This window comes from Coregonus lavaretus, assembly GCF_964263955.1.
Source record: "Coregonus lavaretus genome assembly, chromosome: 28".
In the NCBI taxonomy this organism is placed as follows: domain Eukaryota; kingdom Metazoa; phylum Chordata; class Actinopteri; order Salmoniformes; family Salmonidae; genus Coregonus; species Coregonus lavaretus.
Window position 1 is genome coordinate 2,894,547 of NC_140015.1, and position 22,386 is coordinate 2,916,932.

The window sequence follows — 22,386 nt, forward strand, 5'->3', positions numbered from 1 at the left end:
TCAATCTTGACTCCTGTGTCTGTGTAGGTAGTTAGTCAGGAGGGTGGGGTAGTCTGTCATGACGCCTGTGGCTCCTGCTTCGAACGCCACCTCGATGTCCGGATCCTCGTTGCAGACGAACAGGTGCACCTGAAGACAGAGAAGGCCAGACGTCAGTTATCCTACATGAAAAAATACTACAGCTTACTTTAAAATACTACAGTACTTACTATAGAATTCTATAGTAAACTTTTGTATACTGTAGAATACTGTTCTACACACTGTAGTATCCCTTGATCATGTGTAGTAATTTTACTTTAGAATGTTGTAGTATACTGTAGAATACTATAGTGAATACTACAGTATTATCCTCAAAAATAAGCACTGTAGTAAATACTACAGTAATGTCCGCAGAAACACTATAGTCCGCAAAAACACTTTAATTATAGTAAATACTATTTTTTTATTTAACCTTTATTTTGACAGGGAGTCAATGCTGAGACCAATGTCTCTTTTCCAGATGAGCCCTGTATAAGCGCCACAATACAAAATACAATAAACACATTAAACTACACATTCATAAACAATAAATACACTTTATTATATACACAAAAATTTTAACACAATAATAAAAAACAGATACATTCCTCAGTAAAAAGGTCCCCTAACAACTGTCTGAAATGCCATTGAGGCACCAATTCCTCCAATTTTAAAGTGTATTGTAGATCATTCCACACGTAAGGTGCAAGGAAATTAAAGGCTGATTTACCTAACTCTCTAGACACCAAAGGAGTCTCCAGAGTTAACCAACCCTGTGAACGAGTTCGATAACTTGTCACTTTAAATCTTAACAGTGATGTTAGGTAAGTTTGAAGTTTGTGGAGCAGGGCTTTGTAAACAAAAAGAGCGTAATGATGTGATCTACGTGACTTCAAAGAGGTATTGAGGAACTACAGTATTGGATTTGCATAAATACATGCCCATTCCCCTCCCCCATATCCCATTTTGTGCCACCCATACAGTGCATTCAGAAAGTATTCAGGCCCCTTCACTTTTTGGTTTTTGCTCTGACATGCACTATCAACTGTGGGGCCTTATATAGACAGGTGTGTGCCTTTCCAAATCATGTCCAATCAATTGAATTAACCACAGGTGGACTCCAGTCAAGTTGTAGAAACATTTCAAGGATTATCAATGGAAACAGGATACACCTGAGCTCAATTTTGAGTCTCATAGCAAAGGGTATGAATACTTATGTAAATGTGATATTTCCGTTTTCTATTTTTAATACATTTGCAAACATTTCAAAAAACCTGTTTTTGCTTTGTCATTATGGCGTATTGTGTGTAGATTGATGAGGGGAAAAAACAATTTAATCAATTTTAGAATAAGGCTGTAACATAACAAAATGTGGAAAAGGTGAAGGGGTCGGAATAATTTCCGAATGCATTGTAAGTGAGAAACCTACATGCTAAGTGTAGACCATATATTGTGTTCCCTACAGGTTATAGAAAAGAGCAGAAGCTCTGAACTATTCATTCAGACCCCAGTCCTACCTACCTACCTACCTACAGGTTATGGAAAATTTGCTCTTTTAGTATTTATTTCTCCAGTAGGTTTCCTGAAGGAGAAAGCCTCCACTTCTATGTCAAAAATAATAAAACAAAAACACTATAGTAAATACTACAGTATAGTACATTCTGCAAAAACACTACAGTGATTACTACAGTATACTAAAATCCGCAAAAACACTACAATAATTACTATAGTATTTTTTTATGTGGGTGGATATGAGTGAGAGGGCTGGGTCGTGTTCATTAGGTACAAAACAGAAGAAAATTGTCCAAAACAAAGTGAAACAGGGAGTTGAAATATCTTAAATTAACATGACCTTGGTTCTATTTCAGTGACCTGTCCCTTCACCAGGAGTGTCAAACTCATTTTGACCCGGGGGCGCATTCGGTCTTCAACAAGTTGAAGAGCGCCGCACTGAAAATTGGTTTTATGTCCTCGCCGTCAAAATTTGCAAAAAATAGTCCTTTATTCATCTTTTATTTTATTTCTGATGCTCCCTGACTGTCTAGCTTGATTATTAGTGAGCTGGGCCGCAGGGGTGGACTGGGACAAGAATTCGGCCCTGGCATTTTATCCACACCAGCCCACACCACTGCTCGTGCCACCAACTCACCCCCCCACCATGGGGGGAGTGGTGCCCAGACCCTATCAGCCACTGCCCAGACCCTATCACAGACCTACATCTACACCAGGCTTGAGTCTTCTGTCTGACATTCGCATCCACTGTGAGTTAGACTTAGACACAGGCAGTAGTGCTGACATATAACATTGGCAGTACAGCGTTTCTCAACCATTTCTGTACCAGTGACTGGCAAAACATGGTCCTCCTCCTCTTTTTTAACCAGCTCATGTTTAAAACAAATACAATATGTAAAAGAACCACTGGAGATACAACTCACCACTATAACTGTGCCTCTGCTCTAGCCATTTTATTTGCCTCCCTGTTGTGTGTGTCTCTGTCTCAGCATCATCTCTGCTGTTCCTCTGTGCTTCTTCTGCTTTAGCCAACAGCCGCATAGTGGTTGTCTTGGCAGTGTCGGAACTGTGTTAGAGCTGTCAAATCCACAAGCAGCTCCTGGCATTATACCTAAAGCGGACATTGTCATTGGCTGCACGGAGTCGCATCCCATGCAGCCTTGTTTATAATTTCGAACACTGGAATTTGAGATGTTATTCTACACTTCGATTTGGCTGATAGAAATCCTCATTATTTTGTTTAATGATTTTTAATATGAGCGTCATTATTTCTATATAGCCTACACTTTTTTGTTCTGAACTTCTAACGTGAGTGGGACGGATGTGGCTTTGTGACAATAATCAAGAGCAGCTGCACACCGATTTGACAGCTCCAACATTGTTACACTTCCGACACCGCCAAAACATCAGCAGTGCAGCTATTGCCGGTTAACACTTGATCTGATTGAATCTAGTCCTTAGGCTGTATTGCAAATGAGTGCCTTTCATATGTTTTTCCCCTGAATCAACACCTATCCTATTCATTTCTATTACAGGCTTCCAGACTATCATTTTCCACTGGTGCCACTTACTTTTACAGTTGGTGGTCGGACCCAAATCATGAGTAATCATGTTATAAAGTCATTCGTAGTGCTTTATTAAGAAGGATAATAAATAGACTACTGAGGTATTCACGTCCAAGCAGGAATGCATGTTAAGATATTTTTATGTGCTAATTCAGTGATTGTCATGAATTTGGGGTTTATTGTCAAAATAGGACTCCAGAATTTCCAGATTTATATTTGTTCAATAGAGATGAATTACATACATGTTTATGTGCACTAACTAATATCCTAAACTAATTTATGTGGGGTTCAACACCTGAAGAAGTGGAAACTTCATGAGGATAATGTACTTTACTGTTTGACCAAATCATAGTTTTAGCTGCCCAATAAATAGGACGTTTTGAGTGAGGTGACAATGTAGAATGTGCCCTTTCTACGTTTATAGGCACCCTTTCCGTTTTTTACGACCCATGATCTTGGCTATCTAACTGATGACAGAGTCGGAGCAGGTCTCTTTGCTGATGCCGCGTTTGACTTTGAATATGAGTTTGCGTGACTTCAGTCTATCAGAAAACCCCGCCGACCCATCTTGGGGGGCCGGCCGTTGCCCACTAATCATCCATAAGCCCATTATAGATCAGTATAACAGAGAAATTGCACTAAAATTGGGCTGGATTGGACCCCCTCCTATGTTTGCCCCTTGCCCTACACCCTCAGTGTCTACAGTTCTTAAAGGGCTAGATAAGAGAAAGTGGGATGTAACAGGAGCTCTGCTGAGCCTACTGAAAGCCCATGACATACTGAAGCGGTAGAAGTTAGCAGAAGGGGCTAGGAAGTGACGACAGTAACGAAAATGATGATTAAGATGATAATAGTAATGATAATGATAATGATGATGATAATGATGATGATAATGATGATGATAACGATTATGGTTGCTCTGTACCTGAATTCCTCTGTTGACCAGATGTTTGAATAGACTCTTCCTCATCGTTAATCTGGAACAACATGAAACATTTGCAGGTGGTTTAATCTTTCATCAAAGCTTGTATATGGTCTTTTGGTTTTAGTAAGGAAAGGGAACTGCTTTGTTACTGTAATAAATGTACCCACTTTTCTAACAGATAGATGACCATTCTGTTCTTCAGAAGACGCTCCTCAGGAATATATGTCCTGCATCAAATAGAATGAGATTAGATGATACAGTTACAATTTACGACACACACGCACGCACACACGCACGCACACACACGCGCGCACACACACACACACAGGGTTGCCAGACAGATAGAACAATAGAAAGCTCTCTGTCACCACACATCCGTGTGCACCTAAGATAAACATGTGACCACACACACCCATGCACAGATGGTGAAGTCAGATGATGGTGAAGTCAGATGATGGTGAAGTCGGATGATGGTGAAGTCAGATGATGGTGAAGTCAGATGATGGTGAAGTCAGATGATGGTGAAGTCAGATGATGGTGAAGTCAGATGATGGTGAAGTCGGATGATGGTGAAGTCGGATGATGGTGAAGTCGGATGATGGTGAAGTCAGATGATGGTGAAGTCAGATGATGGTGAAGTCAGATGATGGTGAAGTCGGATGATGGTGAAGTCAGATGATGGTGAAGTCAGATGATGGTGAAGTCAGATGATGGTGAATTCGGATGATGGTGAAGTCAGATGATGGTGAAGTCAGATGATGGTGAAGTCAGATGATGGTGAAGTCAGATGGGTACTGTATCAGCATGTTAACTTTGGAACCCATACGCAAAAAAACACATATGCGCGCGTACACACACAAACACACACACACACACACACACACACACACACACACACACACACACACACACACACCTACCTGTTGAAAATGCGGGGCAGGTAGAACTGCAGGAAGCTCTCTCCCAGCGGTACAAAGGGCAGCAGGCCGCTGTAGTAAAGGAGGAGCAGCTGCAGCCCTCGTCTCATACTGAAACTATAGGGCATGGTGGAGTTCTACAAGGAGAGAGGGAGAGCAGAGAGAGAGAGAGAGAGAGAGAGAGGGGAGGAGAGATAGAGGATGGAAGAGAGCAGGAGGGACAGGGAAGAGAGAGAGGGTGGGTTGAGAGAGTGCAAGAAAATACATCTCTCCCTAGGAGAGGAGTTGGAGTTAGAGATCCCTGGTTCAGTTTATTGGATTTCCCCCTAGTTGACACTTACAGTTCTGCAGCACTTGTTCATAATGGTAGAGTCTGCAGTCGCCCACACTGTGAGGTTCTCTCTATCATACTGTTTCACCAAGTTGGACACCTGAGAGAGACAGAAGGAGGTATGGAGCGAGAGAGAGAGAAATGGAAGAGAGAGACGGAAGAGAGATGTTTGGAGACCGGGGCAGAAAGGGAGAGAAAGGGTGAGAGGAGTTATTCGTTGTCTGTGACTTAGCCATTCAGCAAAGCTGTGAAACCTATGGTTATTCTTAGATATTTTTTTCCTTGACATGGTCAAATAACTCAAGCATAGATTGCCAACTTTTTTTCTAATTTGGCACACAGAAACTAGAGACCATGAGTAAAATTGGGCAAAATAAATGGTACCGATTGGCCTATAGGTGGCACTGTTATAAGCGGTCTCACATAAACCCTCATATCCGCCGCCCTGTTTGACCTAGGTGTCTTTCTTCATGCTGAACAAATTTGCCTCAAGGACCCATAAGGCCCGTCAGGATATCAAGGACTCTAAGATGAATTACACTGAAATTGGTATTGATATCTAAAAAAACAAGGAAACTATTAACAACTCATTCTGCATATGTAACGCTTATGCTCAAAATCATCTGCAATCATCTTCTCCTCAAGAACCATATGTCAGATTCAGTCCAGATTTTGTATTTAGACTCATTACATCAGTCTTTAATGGTTTTAGTTGCTGCATTCAAATATGGCTGCACTGTACCTATAAATACACGTTAGCACATATGCTAATGCTAAAAATACTTTTCAAATCTTCTTCTCACGAACCATGAATCAGATTTAACTCCAGATTTGGTATAGACTCAATGAATTAGCCTCTAATGAATAGGCCCCGTGTAGTTCAGTTGGTAGAGCATGGCGCTTGCAACGCCAGGGTTGTGGGTTCGATTCCCACGGGGGGCCAGTATGAAAATGTATGCACTCACTAACTGTAAGTCGCTCTGGATAAGAGCGTCTGCTAAATGACTAAAATGTAAATGTAAAAAATGAGAATGATCAGTTGCTGCATTCAAAGACGGCCACGTTACACCACTAGATGGCACCATATCACACCAAGGCTATAAGAACTGAACCGATGGACATGGGGCCATGAAATTTGGTATGTAAACCAGTGTATATGTCCTTAGAAGCTGTGTGACTATAAAGTCACTGTAACATTGGATTGCTGCACCAGACCAGTTAGTGGCACAATAGATGTCGTCATCCTTGTGGTATTGAGAGATAACCATGGTAAAGCTTTCACTGATTGCACATAAAGGAAGATAGTTCCTACATGATAATAATAATAATATGCCATTTAGCAGACGCTTTTATCCAAAGCGACTTACAGTCATGCGTGCATAATATATATATTTTTTTTTGTGTATGATAGACTGCTTGCTTTGTTATCCAACTATCTTGTGTCCTTTCTGTAATCCTGTGAACCCCGTTCATTGCTGCTATATCTATAACTTTGATTTTGATATATTTAACTTTATTAATAAAGTATATTCTGTAAATAATGTTGAATTTAATTGGATTCAGCTCAGTTGGGTCACTTTAAAACAATGTAAAGTTGAAATAAAGTTGGATTTGATTCAATTCAGCTTAGTCCTGTACTTTCTCAATCAGCAAGCTGTTGTCCTCTTTGATCTCGATGTTGACTGGCATCTTAGGAAACTTCCTGAACACTTCCTCCAATAGGGTGAACTTCCTGTCTGTACCGGTGCTGTAGCGGCCTGGTGTTGGAACGGAGGGATGAAAGGGAGAGGATGGGAGGGAGAAGGGTGGGGCAGTGAATATACATACGTACGCACACACACACACAGGTACAAAACTTCACAAGGAGCATTTGTCTATGCCATCGACCCACTTCTGTCAGAGAAGTATGGTGGATGATTCAGGGTGTGTGTGTGTGTCTCTCTGTGTGTGTATTGCCTCGATTAGACCGACAGCGCCTTTGCATTTTGGTACACCAGAAGTACATTAATTTCCAATGGAATGCTACATTTGCCTTGCAGCATTGCGTTGCAGAGGCAGTTGCAGTGCGTTCTGTATGGTGCAACGTATACATACAATTGTATGCTTAGACTTGACAGAAATAGTAGCAAAAGGTGTTGAACTTTTGTTGCACACATAGCCACAAAAAAACATTGGATTACATAATTAAAAAAGTTTGAATATTGAATTTATTACATAGCATTGATGCAATGACGCTGTCGGTCTGATCGAGACATACACTATATCACCAAAAGTATGTGGACACCCTTAAAATAAGTGGATTTGGCTATTTCTGCCACACCCGTTGCTGACAAGTATATAAAATCAAGCACACAGCCATGCAATCTCCATTTACAAACATTGGCAGTAGAATGGCTCGTACTGAAGAGCTCAGTGACTTTCAATGTGGCACCGCCATAGGATACCCTTTTCCAACAAGTCAGTTCCTCAAATTTCTGCCCTGTTAGATCTGCCCCGGTCAACTGTAAGTGCTGTTATTGTGAAGTGGAAACATCTAGGAGCAACAACGGCGCAGCCACCAAGGGGTAGGCCACACAAGCTCACAGAATGGGAACACAGAGTACTGAAGTGCGTAAAAATCGTCTGTCCTCGGTTGCAACACTCTGCCTCTGGAAGCAACATCAGCACAAGAACTGTTCATGGGGAAATGGGTTTCCATGGCCGAGCAACCACACACAAGCCTAAGATCACCATGCGCAATGTCAAGCGTAGGCTGGAGTGGTGTAAAGCTCGCTGCCATTGGACTCTGGAGCAGTGGAAACACGTTCTCTGGAGTGATGAATCACAATTCACCATCTGGCAGTCCGACGGACTAATCTGGGTTTGGCGGTTGCCAGGAGAATGCTACCTGCCCCAATACATAGTGCCAACTGTAAAGTTTGGTGGAGGAGGAATAATGGCCTGGGGCTGTTTATCATTGTTCGGGCTAGGCCCCTTAGTTCTAGTGAAGGGAAATCTTAACGCTACAGCATACAGTGACATTCTAGACAAATCTGTGCTTCCAACTTTGTGGCAACAGTTTGGAGAAGGCCCTTTCATGTTTCAGCATGACAATGCCCCGTGCACAAACCGAGGTCCATACAGAAATGGTTTGTCGAGATCGGTGTGGAAGAACTTAACTGGCCTGCACAGAGCCCTGACCTCAACCCCATCGAACACCTTTGGGATGAATTGGAACGCCGACTGCGAGCCAGGCCTAATCGCCCAACTTCAGTGCCCAACCTCACTAATGCTCTTGTGGCTGATTGGAAGCAAGTCCCCGCAGCAATGTTCCAACATCTAGTGGAAAGCCTTCCCAGAAGAGTGGAGGCTGTTATAGCAGCAAAGGGGGGACCAACTCCATATTAATGCCTATGATTTTTGAATGAGATGTTCGACGACCACTTTTGGCCATATAGTGTATGTGTGTGTATGTGCTACAGTAGATACCTGCATAAAACGTGACCTCCAGTCTGTCCTTATACAGGGGTAACTCCTGAAAAGAAAACACAATTAGTATTTTATTCTACAAAATGAATGAACTGTCTCACTACTGTCTTAATAAGCTGTATGGAACAGCTTATAAAAGCTCATAAACAGCTTATAAACATGTATTCACATTATAATACATACACATTATGGTCAGAATAGCTATGGTAACAAAGAGCAACAATCACAGGGAGTTTTACATTCTATTTCTATGGTTTTAATAAACATTTGACCTCTGACCTCTAGGTTTAGGGAGGAGATGGTGACATCATGGCCGGTCTGCCTCAGGAGGTTTTCGTCATGTGACACGATCACATGACTGTCCCGGGTCAGGTGACAGTCCAGCTCCAGCATTCCTGTACCCTGCTCCACCGCACTGAGGGGGAAGGGGGGGGGGGGCTAGATTCAATGCCGACACCCACTTAGCTGTTGTTTTGATGGTGTCATAGGTGGAACTGCGGTAGAGTCAATCCACAAGTGGCTCTTGGCATCATACTTATTGCGGATAGTGGCACATTAGTAGAAATCCCATGTAGCCATGTTTTCAAGTTCCAACACTGGAATGTGTGATACAAATCTACACATCGATTAGGCTGAAATGTTTTGTTGAATGGTTTTCAATTTGAGTTTTATTATTTCTATATAGCCCACACTTTCTAGTTCTGAACTTCTAACGTGAGTGGGACGGGTGTGGCTTTGTGACAATGACCACACGAGCAGCTGCTCACTGATTTGACAGCTCCAACGCAGTTACCGGCTATGACACTGCCAAAACACCAGCTGTGCGGGTGTCGGTTAGCGTGGGTTAATGCTTGATCTGATTGAATCTAGGTCAGGGGTGTCAAACATACGGCCCGGATCCGGCCCGCGAGGGGGTCCAATCCGGCCTGAGGGTGGTTTGAGAAAAATACAAAAATCTACCAAATCGAAACTGTTATAATGGACCTACAGTGCCTTCAGAAAGTATTCATACCCCTTGACTTATTAATTTTACATCATCTACATTTTAGTCATTTAGCAGACGCTCTTATCCAGAGCGACTTACAGTTAGTGAGTGCATACATTATATTTTTCATACTGGCCCCCCGTGGGAATCGAACCCACAACCCTGGGCGTTGCAAACGCCATGCTCTACCAACTGAGCTACATCCCTGCCGGCCATTCCCTCCCCTACCCTGGACGACGCTGGCTCTGTCGTAGCCGGTCACGGCCGGCTACGACAGAGCCTGGATTCGAACCAGGATCTCTAGTGGCACAGATAGCACTGCGATGCAGTGCCTTAGACCACTGCGCCACTCGGCTTAGACCACATTTAGTTGTGTTACAGCCTGAACTCAAAATGGATTAAATATATTTTTTTCTCACCCATATACACACACACACAATACCCCATATTTATTGAAAATTAATGACAGAAATATCAAATTTACATACGAACTGTATTCACACCCCTGATTCAATTAAGTGATAATGCCCGAGAACGTGGTGTTGTTAGGCCCGAGACGAAGTCTCCTCCAAACACCGGCTTCAAGGGCATTATCACTTTTGTACAACGGGTTACCAACATAGTCAAATAATGATTGACATATTTTCATTAAAAACATTATTTTGATGAATTTATTCATACTATTTGATCCTTCCACAAGATATAGTCCCGACACAAATCCAGGGTTGCTACCCAAGCCGGCTGGTCGTACATTCTATCGGTTCGGTTGCCAGAGACTCGACCCAGTTGTTCAGTCTTTTTGTTCTGTATCTATGGACGTGACCCAGTCGTTAGTTCTAAATGTTCCATCGCCATACTGGCTGGCAATGTTCTTATCCCTTGCTTGCTAGCTAGCCAACTACGGCTAACTTACAGTCACGTCAAACAGTGCAGACAGAAAACAGCAAAGTAGCTTCATTTGCATTTGTTTAAGTTGCTTTCTAGTGTAATTTATTTGGATACATCCATAACAATGAGCTAATGAGGCGCGATTTCGCCTGGCATAGAAAATGTGCTCTCTCGTCAGGACACGGTTGTTCAGAGGAGCTAGCCAACAACACAGCTAACACAATCACTTCAAACTGAAGCTGGAAAGTTTGCAAACTAGCAGCACTTCATTTAATTTGACTTTTGTATATATCCATGAAAATGATGCCAGCTGACTCATGATTTAGACTGGCTGAGAAACGCTGCCTTCCGGTCTGTCTTGTCCCGACTCCCGACACCTTCATTACTATGGGACAGCAGGAGATCGAATTTGAATATTGAAACAATGTTGCAAATGTCGGAGAGACAGACAGCAAGGTTTATACAAATCTCCGCTGTTGAAAACTAAATGTTAGTCTAAAAGAAATGTGAGATAATGTCTAGATGCTTTTTATAGTGGAGATCAAGTTTATAAATTGCCTGGCTGGGTTGATGAGACAGTGGATTGCGCAGTCAGATGGAACAGAGTAAATAGGCATTTTAACGTCATAGATTTAGCCGGTGGTAACTTGTGGAATAGACACCGGCTGGAATGTGGTTTTAACCAATCAGCATTCAGTATTAGACCCACCCGTTGTATAATACTTTGTAGAAGAACCTTTGGCATCGATTACAGCTGTGAGTCTTTCTGGGTAAGTCTCTAAGAGCATTCCACACCTGGATTGTGCAACATTTGCCCATTATTCTTTTCAAAATTCTTCAAACTCTGTCAAATTTGTTGTTGATGATCATTGTTAGACAACCATTTTCAGGTTTTGCCATAGATTTTCAAGTAGATTTAAGTCAAAATTGTAACTCGGCCACTCCGGAACATTCACTGTCTTCTTGGTAAGCAACTCCAGTGTAGATTTGGCCTTGTGTTTTAGGTTATTGTCCTGCTGAAAGGTGAATTCATCTCCTAGAGTCTGGTGGAAAGCAGACTGAAGCAGGTTTTCCTCTAGGATTTTGCCTGTGCTTAGCTCCATTCTGTTTATTTTTTATCCTGAAAAACTCCCCAGTCCTTAATGATTATAAGCATACCCATAACATGATGCAGCCACCACCATGCTTGAAAATATGAAGAGTGGTACTCAGTAATGTGTTGTATTGGATTTGCCCCAAACAGAACACTTTGTATTCAGGACAAAAAGTTAATTGCTTTGCCACATTTTTTGCCGTATTACTTTATTGCCTTGTTGCAAACAGGATGCATGTTTTAGAATATTGTTATTCTGTACAGGCTTTTCAATCTGACAATTAGGTTAGTATTGTGGAGTAACTACAATGTTGTTGATCCATCCTCAGTTTTCTCCTATCACAGCCATTAAACTCTGTAACAGTTTTAAAGTCACCATTGGCCTCATGGTGAAATACCTTCCCCTCTGGCAAATGAGTTAGGAAGGACGCCTGTATCGTTGTAGTGACTGGGTTAAGGTTATGGTTAGGGTTATGTGAAGGGTTAGCTAACATGCTAAGTAGTTGCAAAGTAGCTAAAGAAAATAGTAAGTAGTTGCAAAGTTGCTAATTAGCTAACATGATAAAGTTATCCGTGATGAGATTCGAACACGCAACCTTTGGGTTGCTAGACGTTTGCGTTATACTTGCCCCTTTCAACCCTCTAAAAGTACAACCAAATTCCAATGGAAAAACAATGTCAAATTTCTGGTTTCAATTCAGTACCGCTCTTCACCGAGTCCAGAACCGGGAAGCACAGGGCCAAACAGGTCTTGTACCTCATTTCTCTCCTTCAGAGAACAGTAGTTATAGTCGAATCAATGACAAGCCCTCCAGCCGCAAAATCTCCAATGTGGGCTGAATCAGCTCCACTGGGGGAAATGCGTAAAGGACGGTCCAAGGCCACTGGTGCGCTAGTGCGTCCGTTCCCAACTGAGCGCTCGGGTCCCTTATCGAGAAAAACAGACGACAATGCACATTTTCTCGAGATGCATAAAGATCTACGTCGACCCTGCCGAACATTTCCCATATCTGGAAGACCACCCAGGGGTGTAGCCTCCACTCCTGAGAGAGAGGGTCCCAACTGGATAAAAGTTCTGCACCCAAGTTTAGGCAACTGGGGAAATGTGTCGCCCGAAGCAAGAGCATGTGCGCACTGCTTCCCAGCATTATGGAGCGAGCCAAGGAGGGAGAGAGACAGAAGGAGGGAGAGAGACAGAGTCTCTCCCCGTCTGTTGATGCATGCCACCACTGACATATTGTCGGTTCTGACCAGCACAAGCCGGCCCGATAAAAGCAGGGGGAAGCACCTGAGTGCCAGATACATCATTAGGAGCTCCAGGTAATTGATATGCAGTGCGCTCCGAACCACTGTCCATACCACTCGAAACGAGTTGCCTTCGTATAGCGCACCCCACCCTTGGGTGGATGCGGCTGTCGTGATCACCTTGCAGGATACAATTCAGCCCATGGGAGCCCCCTGACAATAGCAAACCAAACTCTGCATTCCACAGTAAGAACATCATACCAAAGGTCAAGCATGGTGGTGGTGGTGTGATGGTTTGGGGATGCTTTGCTGCCTCAGGACCTGGACGACTTGCCTTAATAGAAGGAACCATGAATTCTGCTCTGTATCAGAGAATTCTACAGGAGAATGTCAGACCATCCGTCTGTGAGCTGAAGCAGAAGCGCAGCTGGGTCATGCAGCAAGACAATGATCCAAAACACACAATCAAGTCTACATCAAAATAGCTAAAAAGCAACAAATTTGAAGTTTTGGAATGGCCTAGTCAAAGTCCAGACCTAATCCCAATTGAGATGTTGTGGCAGGACTTGAAACGAGCAGTTCATGCTTGAAAACCCACATGTCACTGAGTTAAAGCAGTTCTGCATGGAAGAGTGGGCCAAAATTCCTCCACAGCGACAAGTGAGAGACTGATCAACAACTACAGGAAGCATTTGGTTGGAGTCATTGCAGCTAAAGGTGGCACAACCAGTTATTGAGTGTAAGGGGGCAATTACTTTTTCACACAGGGGAATTGGGTGTTGCATAACTTTGTTTATGAAATAAATGAAATAAATGTGTAATTGTTGTGTTATTTGTTCACTTATGTTCCCTTTATCTAATATTAGGTTTTGGTTGAAGATCTGATAACATTCAGTATCACAAATATGCAAAAGTAGAGAAAATTAGGGGGCAAATACTTTTTCATAGCACTGTAGGTCTCCAATGGAACGTACAATCCCGTCCCTTTTCGGAACCAGGAAATACCGTCCGTACCAGCCATCCTGGATCTTCGACATAGGAACCAATCGGATTGGCTGCTTCTGGAGACGGGAGGATATTTCCTCCCTCAAAACAGGTGATGAGGACTCTGGAACAGTCGAAGTGATGATGCTGCAGAAGCGTGGGGAACGCACAACAAATTGTAGCCTGTACCCCGACATCACTATTGGCATGATCCAGGGTGACACTGCGTATGTGCGCCATTGGTCGGTGCAGACAGCAAGCCTTCTGTGAAGCGCCATCTGAAAGGCTGGGACACCACCATCGGGACTGGGAGAGATTTTGATAACCAAAGAGACTTTGTGTGGGATAATAGCATGGTCGTGTCCAACCCTGCTAATTCCCTTGACTCTGCTACCAACAACCACTTAAAGGGCACGGGGGCTCCGGCAAGGGCTGACATAGTACCTTGTTTGGACCGTAACCAAACGTGGGGCACTGTTGTCACAGTAATGTTTTTGTGGAGGGGCGCACTGGTCACTCACACCCGTGCCAAGGACCCTCGTTCCAGGGGTTACCCGAGCCAAGTGCTCAGGGGCTGCTTCCTCATCGGAGGTGCTGGGGGAAAGCTAGTATATTTCCTACTGACATCGAGGTGAAGAGCAGAATAATTGAAGGGTTCCAGTGAGGCGTGGATTTCAGTGGCCTTGTCAGGCATGATTTTAGTTCTTCAATCGAAGTCGTGAGAGCATGACTCACATACAGTTGTGTTGTACCGAGAGTATTAACTGAATGAAAACCTGGTTCAGTCTGCTTTTCACCACACACTGGAAGATGAATTCACCTTTCAGCAGGACAATAACCTAGAATACAGTGAATGCAGTGGAGGCTGCTGAGGGGAGGACGGCTCATAATAATGGCTGGAATGGAGTAAATGGAAAGGTATCAATCACATCAAAGACGTGGTTTCCATGTGGTTGATACCACTCCATTGACTCCTTTCCATCCATTATTATGAGCCGTCCTCCCCTCAGCAGCCTCCAATGAGTGTATGTTCCTGAGTGGCCTACATACAGTTTTGACTTACAGTCGTGACACAAGTATTGGTCTTCACAAAGTTTGCCGCTTCATTGTTTTTAGATATTTTTGTCAGATGTTACTATGGTATACTGAAGTATAATTACAAGCATTCCATAAGTGTCAAAGGCTTTTATTGACAATTACATTAAGTTTATGCAAAGAGTCAATATTTGCAGTGTTGACCCTTCTTTTTCAAGACCTCTGCAATCCGCCCTGGCATGCTGTCAATTAACTTCTGGGCCACATCCTGACAGATGGCAGCCCATTCTTGCATAATCAATGCTTTGGAGTTTGTCAGAATTTGTGGGTTTCTGTTTGTCGACCCGCCTCTTGAGGATTGACCACAAGTTCTCAATGGGATTAAGGTCTTGGGAGTTTCCTGGCCATGGACCCAAAATGTCGATGTTTTGTTCCCCGAGCCACTTAGTTATCACTTTTGCCTTATGGCAAGGTGCTCATCATGCTGGAAAACGCATTGGTCGTCACCAAACTGTTCTTGGATGGTTGGGAGAAGTTGCTCTCGGAGGATGTGTTGGTACCATTCTTTATTCATGGCTGTGTTCTTAGGCAAAATTGTGAGTGAGCCCACTCCCTTGGCTGAGAAGCAACCCCACACATGAATGGTCTCAGGATGCTTTACTGTTGTCATGACACAAGACTGATGGTAGCGCTCACCTTGTCTTCTCCAGACAAGCTTTTTTCCGGATGCCCCAAACTATCGGAAAGGGGATTAATCAGAGAAAATGACTTTACCCCAGTCCTCAGCAGTCCAATCCCTGTACCTTTTGCAGAATATCAGTCTGTCCCTGATGTTTTTCCTGGAGAGAAGTGGCTTCCTCGCTGCCCTTCTTGTCACCAGGCCATCCTCCAAAAGTATTCGCCTCACTGTGGGTGCAGATGCACTCACACCTGCTCTGCACTGGTGGTGCCCCGATCCTGCAGCTGAATCAACTTTAGGAGACGGTCCTGGCGCTTGCTGGACCTTCTTGGGCGCCCTGAAGCCTTCTTCACAACAATTGAACCTCTCTCCTTGAAGTTCTTGATGATCCGATAAATGGTTGATTTAGGTGCAATCTTACTAGCAGCAATATCCTTGCCTGTGAAGCCCTTTTTGTGCAAACCAATGATGACGGCACGTGTTTCCTTACAGGTAACCATGGTTAACAGAGGAAGAACAATGATTTCAAGCACCACCCTCCTTTTAAAGCTTCCAGTCTGTTATTCTAACTCAATCAGCATGACAGAGTGATCTCCAGCCTTGTCCTCGTCAACACTCTCACCTGTGTTAACGGGAGAATCACTGACATGATGTCAGCTGGTCCTTTTGTGGCAGTGCTGAGATGCAATGGAAATGTTTTTGGGGGATTAAGTTCATTTTCATGGCAAAGAGGGACTTTGCAATTAATTGCAATTCATCTGATCACTCTTCATAACATTATGGAGTATATGCAAATTGCCATCATAAAAACTGAGGCAGCAGACTTTGTGAAAATTAATATTTGTGTCATTCTTAAAACTTTTGACCACGACCAGTCAAAGGCTTAGACAAATCTACTCATTCAAGGGTTTTTCTTTATTTTTACTATTGTTTTACATTGTAGAATAATAGTGAAGACATCAAAACTATGAAATAACACATATGGAATCATGTAGTAACCAAGAAAGTGTTAAACAAAAACATTTATTTTATATTTGAGATTCTTCAAATAGCCACCCTTTGCCTTGATGACAGCTTTGCACACTCTTGGCATTCTCTCAACCAGCTTCATGAGGTAGTCACCTGGAATGCATTTCAATTAACAGGTGTGCCTTCTTAAACGTTAATTTGTGGAACTTCTTTCCTTAATAATGCGTTTGAGCCAATCAGTTGTGTCGTGACAAGGTAGGGGGGTATACAGAAGATAGCCCTATTAGGTAAATGACCAAGTCCATATTATGGCAAGAACAGCTCAAATAAGCAAAGAGAAATAACAGTTCATCATTACTTTAAGACATGAAGGTCAGTCAATACGAAACATTTCAAGAACTTTGAAAGTTTCTTCAAGTGCGGTCAAAAAAACCATCAAGTGCTATGATGAAACTAGCTCTCATGAGGACCGCCACAGGAATGGAAGATCCAGAGTTACCTCTGCTGCAGAGGATAAGTTCATTAGAGTTACCAGCCTCAGAAATTGCAGGCCAAATAAATGATTCAGAGTTCAAGTAACAGACACATCTTAACATCAACTGTTCAGAGGAGACTGTGTGAATCAGGCCTTCATGGTCGAATTGCTGGATGATCTCCGCATGTATATTTCCCACCGTAAAGCATGGAGGAGGAGGTGTTATGGTGTGGGGGTGCTTTGCTGGTGACACATTGTGATTTATTTAGAATTCAAGGCACACTTAACCAGCATGGCTACCACAGCATTCTGCAGCGATACGCCATCCCATCTGGTTTGGGCTTAGTGGGACTATTATTTGTTTTTCAACAGGACAATGACCCAACACACCTTCAGGCTGTGTAAGGGCTATTTTACCAAGAAGGAGATGGAGTGCTGCATCAGATGGCCTGGCCTCCACAATCACCCGACCTCTTGTAGTAACCAAGAAAGTGTTAAACAAATCAACATTTATTTGATGTGAAGGAAAAGCAGCCAACAAATGCTCAGCATATGTGGGAACTCCTTCAAGACTGTTGGAAAAGCATTCCAGGTGAAGCTGGTTGAGAGAATGCCAAGAGTGTGCAAAGCTGTCATCAAGGCAAAGGGTGGCTATTTGAAGAATCACAAATATAAAATATATTTTGATTTGTTTAACACTTTTTTGGTTACTACATGATTCCATATGTGTTATTTGATTGTTTTGATGTCTTCACTATTATTCTACAATGTAGAAAATAGTAAAAATAAAGAAAAACCCTGGAATTAGTAGGTGTCCAAACTTTTGACTGGTACTGTAAATCTGCTTGTAAATCTATTGCGAGACTTGAAAATGGCTGCGTGTGTCTAGCAATGAACAACAACCAAATTGACAGAGATTTCTTTAAAGAATAACGGGCAAATATCTCACAATCCAGGTGTGCAAAGCTCTTAGAGACTTACCCCAAAATAATCGCACCTGTAATTGCTGCCAAAGGTGTTTCTAACACGTATTGACTCGTTAACTTAAAAAAAATAGACAGAGCATTTTGTTTAGATCGTTGAAAAAAAATAGTTACATCCATTTTAATACCACTTTGTAACACAATACAATGTGAAAAAATCCAAGGGAGGTGAATACTTATGATAAGCACTGTAACTGATCTGAAGTCAGGTTTGGTCAGGGTTGGTCACTTACTGCGTGAAGGCCTCCATGGTGCTCTCTATCCTCTCGCCGCTTCCTGCCAACACAGATCAGAAGAAAAGCAAAGCACATCAGTGTCAAATCCAGCTCCAAGACTCTCACTCTATGGCCTGCTTTTCCTTGATCCCCGCGGACTTGAAATGACAGGATAGTTCAAATCAGAGCCAAATATTTATCCAGATACAGTGTGACTCTGGGCCAAATCAATAAAGTCACTCAGCACTCCTGCTTGCAGCTACACCACAGGCTCCAAACATTCCACTTTCACTAGTCCAGCCCATTCACATCAATGGTTACAGAGGAAAGGTGAAGCAGCAAGGTAACTACTACTTCCCTCCACCGTTCCTTCCTTACCTCCTCTGTGTGAGATGTGGGTGCAGTGGAAGGCAGCACGTTTCTTCTTGTGGAGGATCTGAGGGTTCTTCAACAGGTAGAGTGATGCCAGGGTGTAGCCCCCTAGGGCCGGCAGGATAAAGTACAGGGAACTGGCCATAATCAATTCCCCTCCAAAAACAGTCCTCAAAAGTGTCCGATGGCAATTAGGCTCAGGATCAAAAGGCAGACGTCCTTGGATCCTCCTAGATACTCTAACAATAAATGAATAGGACACCTACAAGTGACGGGAAAAAACCTGCCAGAGATGAGTCCCCTTGTTTTCAAGTTGTAATAAAATACTTTGAATATTTTCAGCTATCCCCCACCGAGCTGCTTCATAACACTGGTAACTAATAACCGATGAAGGAACCACTCCAAATCCTCTTCAAATGCATCTAAAGACATTGAATTGACCTGCTCATATTCTAAACTTCACTCGACTGTCTCTTTTTTACACAATTATCTTCTCTCTTTCTATCCTCCACTCTACTACTCCTTCTCTTATTCTGATCACTCGGTTTCTCTCTCCCTCTCAGTAAGGTCCATCGGTCACCAGTCAGCCTAGAACAGAAAGTTGGAACAATTTTCATACAGTAAAAAAAAAAAAAAACTTGACAAACCAGTCTGCCCAAAGGAGGCTTCCGAAGGAAGTGTCACAAGGTCTCACAAGATGTCACTCCCATTACTTGCACTCGAATGCCTAGCAAAACTTGGACTCATAACCTCACCTAACGCTACTCTCCTTCCCTCCCTGGGTTGTGTTTGTAGTCAACCCTATCTCCTTCGCTCTCTGTAACTTGGACCCACACAAAGCTTTAAAATCAGTTAACGAATACTAGTCCATCATAAACATGCGTTTATGGGTGGGAATATGAACGTAATGATAACAGAATGGCTGTTACCTCTAGCAACAGATATGAGAGAGCTAACAGTATAGGCTGGTAAAGGCCGTGTGAGCAAGCGTTGATGCATGGCAGGTTGAGATGGTTGTATTTAACAAAGGATGGGTTTGTAAACTCAGTTTTATCACACACACAGTGTACCTAACAATGGATAGGTGTCAAAAGCTATGTTAATGCACTTTCACACACAGGGATGCAAATTCAGCAGAATACTGTATAGCACAGCATTGTTTACGTCAATAGAAATGCTGAAAGGTATCAAACAACAGTAACTGAACTAGATACATCTGAGAGAATCAACAGCATAGCATGTATGCCAGAGAAACAATCTTTCACTCCCCAGTATAGCATTCCTTCCTCAACTGACAAGGTCACACACAATCCAAGGTCCAGTCGAAGCAGGTACTCTTAAAATGTAAGACATGCTAGTGCCCTTTGCCTTCTGTAACCATCCAGCATATCAAATGCAGTCTTTCACTCAGTCCTGCATTAGCTATTAAACTAAAGTCTAGCCTTGATTTACACATTCCCAAACCTTGATGAAGTAAACAGAGGATGAGCGCTGTGGGAGAATACCGAACGCATGCAGAGGAAGAGGTGTAAGAAGAGTTGTCCAACCAGACAGCTTGGCTCGGAACAGGAGAGAGATTACTCTTATAAGCAGGTTGTGACACGTTAACATCTACATAAATTCACAACTCTTCTAAGATATTTCTATAACGCTGTCCACACTGCCATTCAGTAGTAGTAACAAAAACAGACCATAAGTCATACATCAAGAAAATCAACAAACACAGTTTACCAGTATCAGGAATTGTATTTATTATATGTATATAATTTTGTTTATTTGTTAATTGTTTAATTCATAATTACCATAGAATATACATAGACGATAACCCTCATCAGCTCATATCTCTTTGACAACCTACTCATATGGCATATCATCTTAATTTAAAAGAATAAAGGGGAAAAATAGGTTCCAGAAAGAGTGAAAACACTGCCAGTTATAGCACACCCATAAGAGAAACAAAAAAGAGAAATAAAAACATACTAATAATACTAATTAACTCCCTTTATGTAAAAAACACACCAATATAACAACGATAGCAATAAGAACAGCCAATTATAAAGGACATTATTTAGAAACCGGACTCACTATGCATTTTTTATTCATGCATTGCGTGCGTGTGTGCATATGTGGTGTGTATGTGTGTGTCTGTGAAAAAGTGAGTGACTGCGTATTGCAAACATGGTCCCGTTGGTTCATTCGCATGGTCCTCCAGTGAGACTGGTGGTCAGTTGGGTCGTGTCGCTGGTGGGGGGGGGGGGGGGGGGGGGGGGTAGTAAAGCAGCTTTTGGTCAGAGAACGACAGACAGTCACAAGAATCCAAACATGCAAATAGAAAGAAGGGGAAAGCCTCTGGAGTGCGTTTCAAAAAGATAAACACACAGACGCAGAGAGACACATACATACTGCCGATTGGAGTAGTGTCTGTGTTTCAACCATTGACTATACACACACACACACACACACACACACAATGAAACAGTGCGGACCAGGGTGGTCCACTGCAATGTGTGTTAAGACATTTGACACGCACACACTCAAAAAGTGTGATGGGCTCCAGTGAGATTCCATGAAGAATCAGCCCAGAATACGTAAGCAGAATGGAGAGGGATAATTTTTTAAAAATAAAAATAAGAGCAAAAGAGTAGGCCCATGTCTTGACTCAAGACTAAAACGGTTGAAAAAAACGAAACAAGAAAAAACAGAAGGGGAAAAAGTTTGGTCAGTGTGGCAAAGTGCAGGTGCGCTGATTGAGTCACATGATTGACGCGAATAACCCCCTCTTCCCCCAACATGACTGACAGATGTCACTCAAGCAATGCTCCTCCCCTTTAAATCAGATCCGATTTCATTTCTATCCATGATTGGTTGAAAAAGAGGAGGGAGGAGACGCAAACAAAAATGTACAGGAGGAAATCGAAAAATAAATGAGTCAGCGAATGGCAGCGCAACCTGGGATGTGTTTTGGGAGGTCTCTGCCAATCAGAAGCGAGATAAGCGGAAGGTGGGTGGGACCTGAGGGGGAAAGCCCTTTGAGTAAAGCATGGCTGGTAATTGAGGGGTGTGGAATGGATGATACTGCCCATATGCACTGATCGATCAGAGGTGCGTTCAGTTCGCTTTAACATTTGCTACGTTGCGGAACGGTTTGTACTGAACGACACATTTCCCCAAAACATTATTGAACAGACTTAGAGGTACGTTTGCTCATACTGACAACGTTTTAAAAAGGGCAGAAGCCATGCTGACACTGTTCCTCCTCCCTGTTTTTCAACTGCTCGTTCAGTACAGTTTCTGTTCAATTGAACGTTCCAGAACGTAAAAACGTACTGAACACAGCCATGGACTCAGATTTACTATCCGCCTCCTCGAATGGCTAAATATAAGGATTAGGAGAGGCTAAACTGATCCCTGATCTGAAAATAGGGCCACTTCTACCGTGAATAGAGGCTTATGGATTCTGAGGACGTACTACTGAAAAATGGAGCGGTCCACTGTTAGATGCGAGTGGAAAATGTGACAGCGATGCGTTAAGCTCTGAGCGACGCCCACCATGAAACACAGCACATTAGGAGGAAACAAAGACCAAATCAGCCAATTACCATAGACACCGTAACCGTGGCAACCATTATCAGTTTAACACAAGCGTAAAGTAAATATCAGCCGTATATCTGCTGATTCTGCCTGCCACCCTCCACAACTAACTGAATACAGTATTTACACATCCACT

The 22,386-nt window shown here is 42.8% G+C and overlaps 1 protein-coding gene across 1 annotated transcript; it reads right to left on the reverse strand.

Annotated features, from left to right (window-relative positions):
* On the reverse strand, positions 1 to 18,804 carry LOC311103832 (lysophospholipase D GDPD1-like; the record flags this gene model as incomplete). Its single annotated transcript, XM_084145469.1, has 10 exons — positions 1 to 129; positions 4,021 to 4,072; positions 4,188 to 4,247; positions 4,941 to 5,074; positions 5,279 to 5,368; positions 6,907 to 7,025; positions 8,737 to 8,782; positions 9,016 to 9,151; positions 18,306 to 18,348; positions 18,666 to 18,804. 10 exons carry the CDS (start codon positions 18,802 to 18,804, stop codon positions 1 to 3), a joined length of 948 nt encoding a protein of 315 aa, XP_084001595.1.
* Positions 18,805 to 22,386: the final 3,582 nt, after the last annotated feature.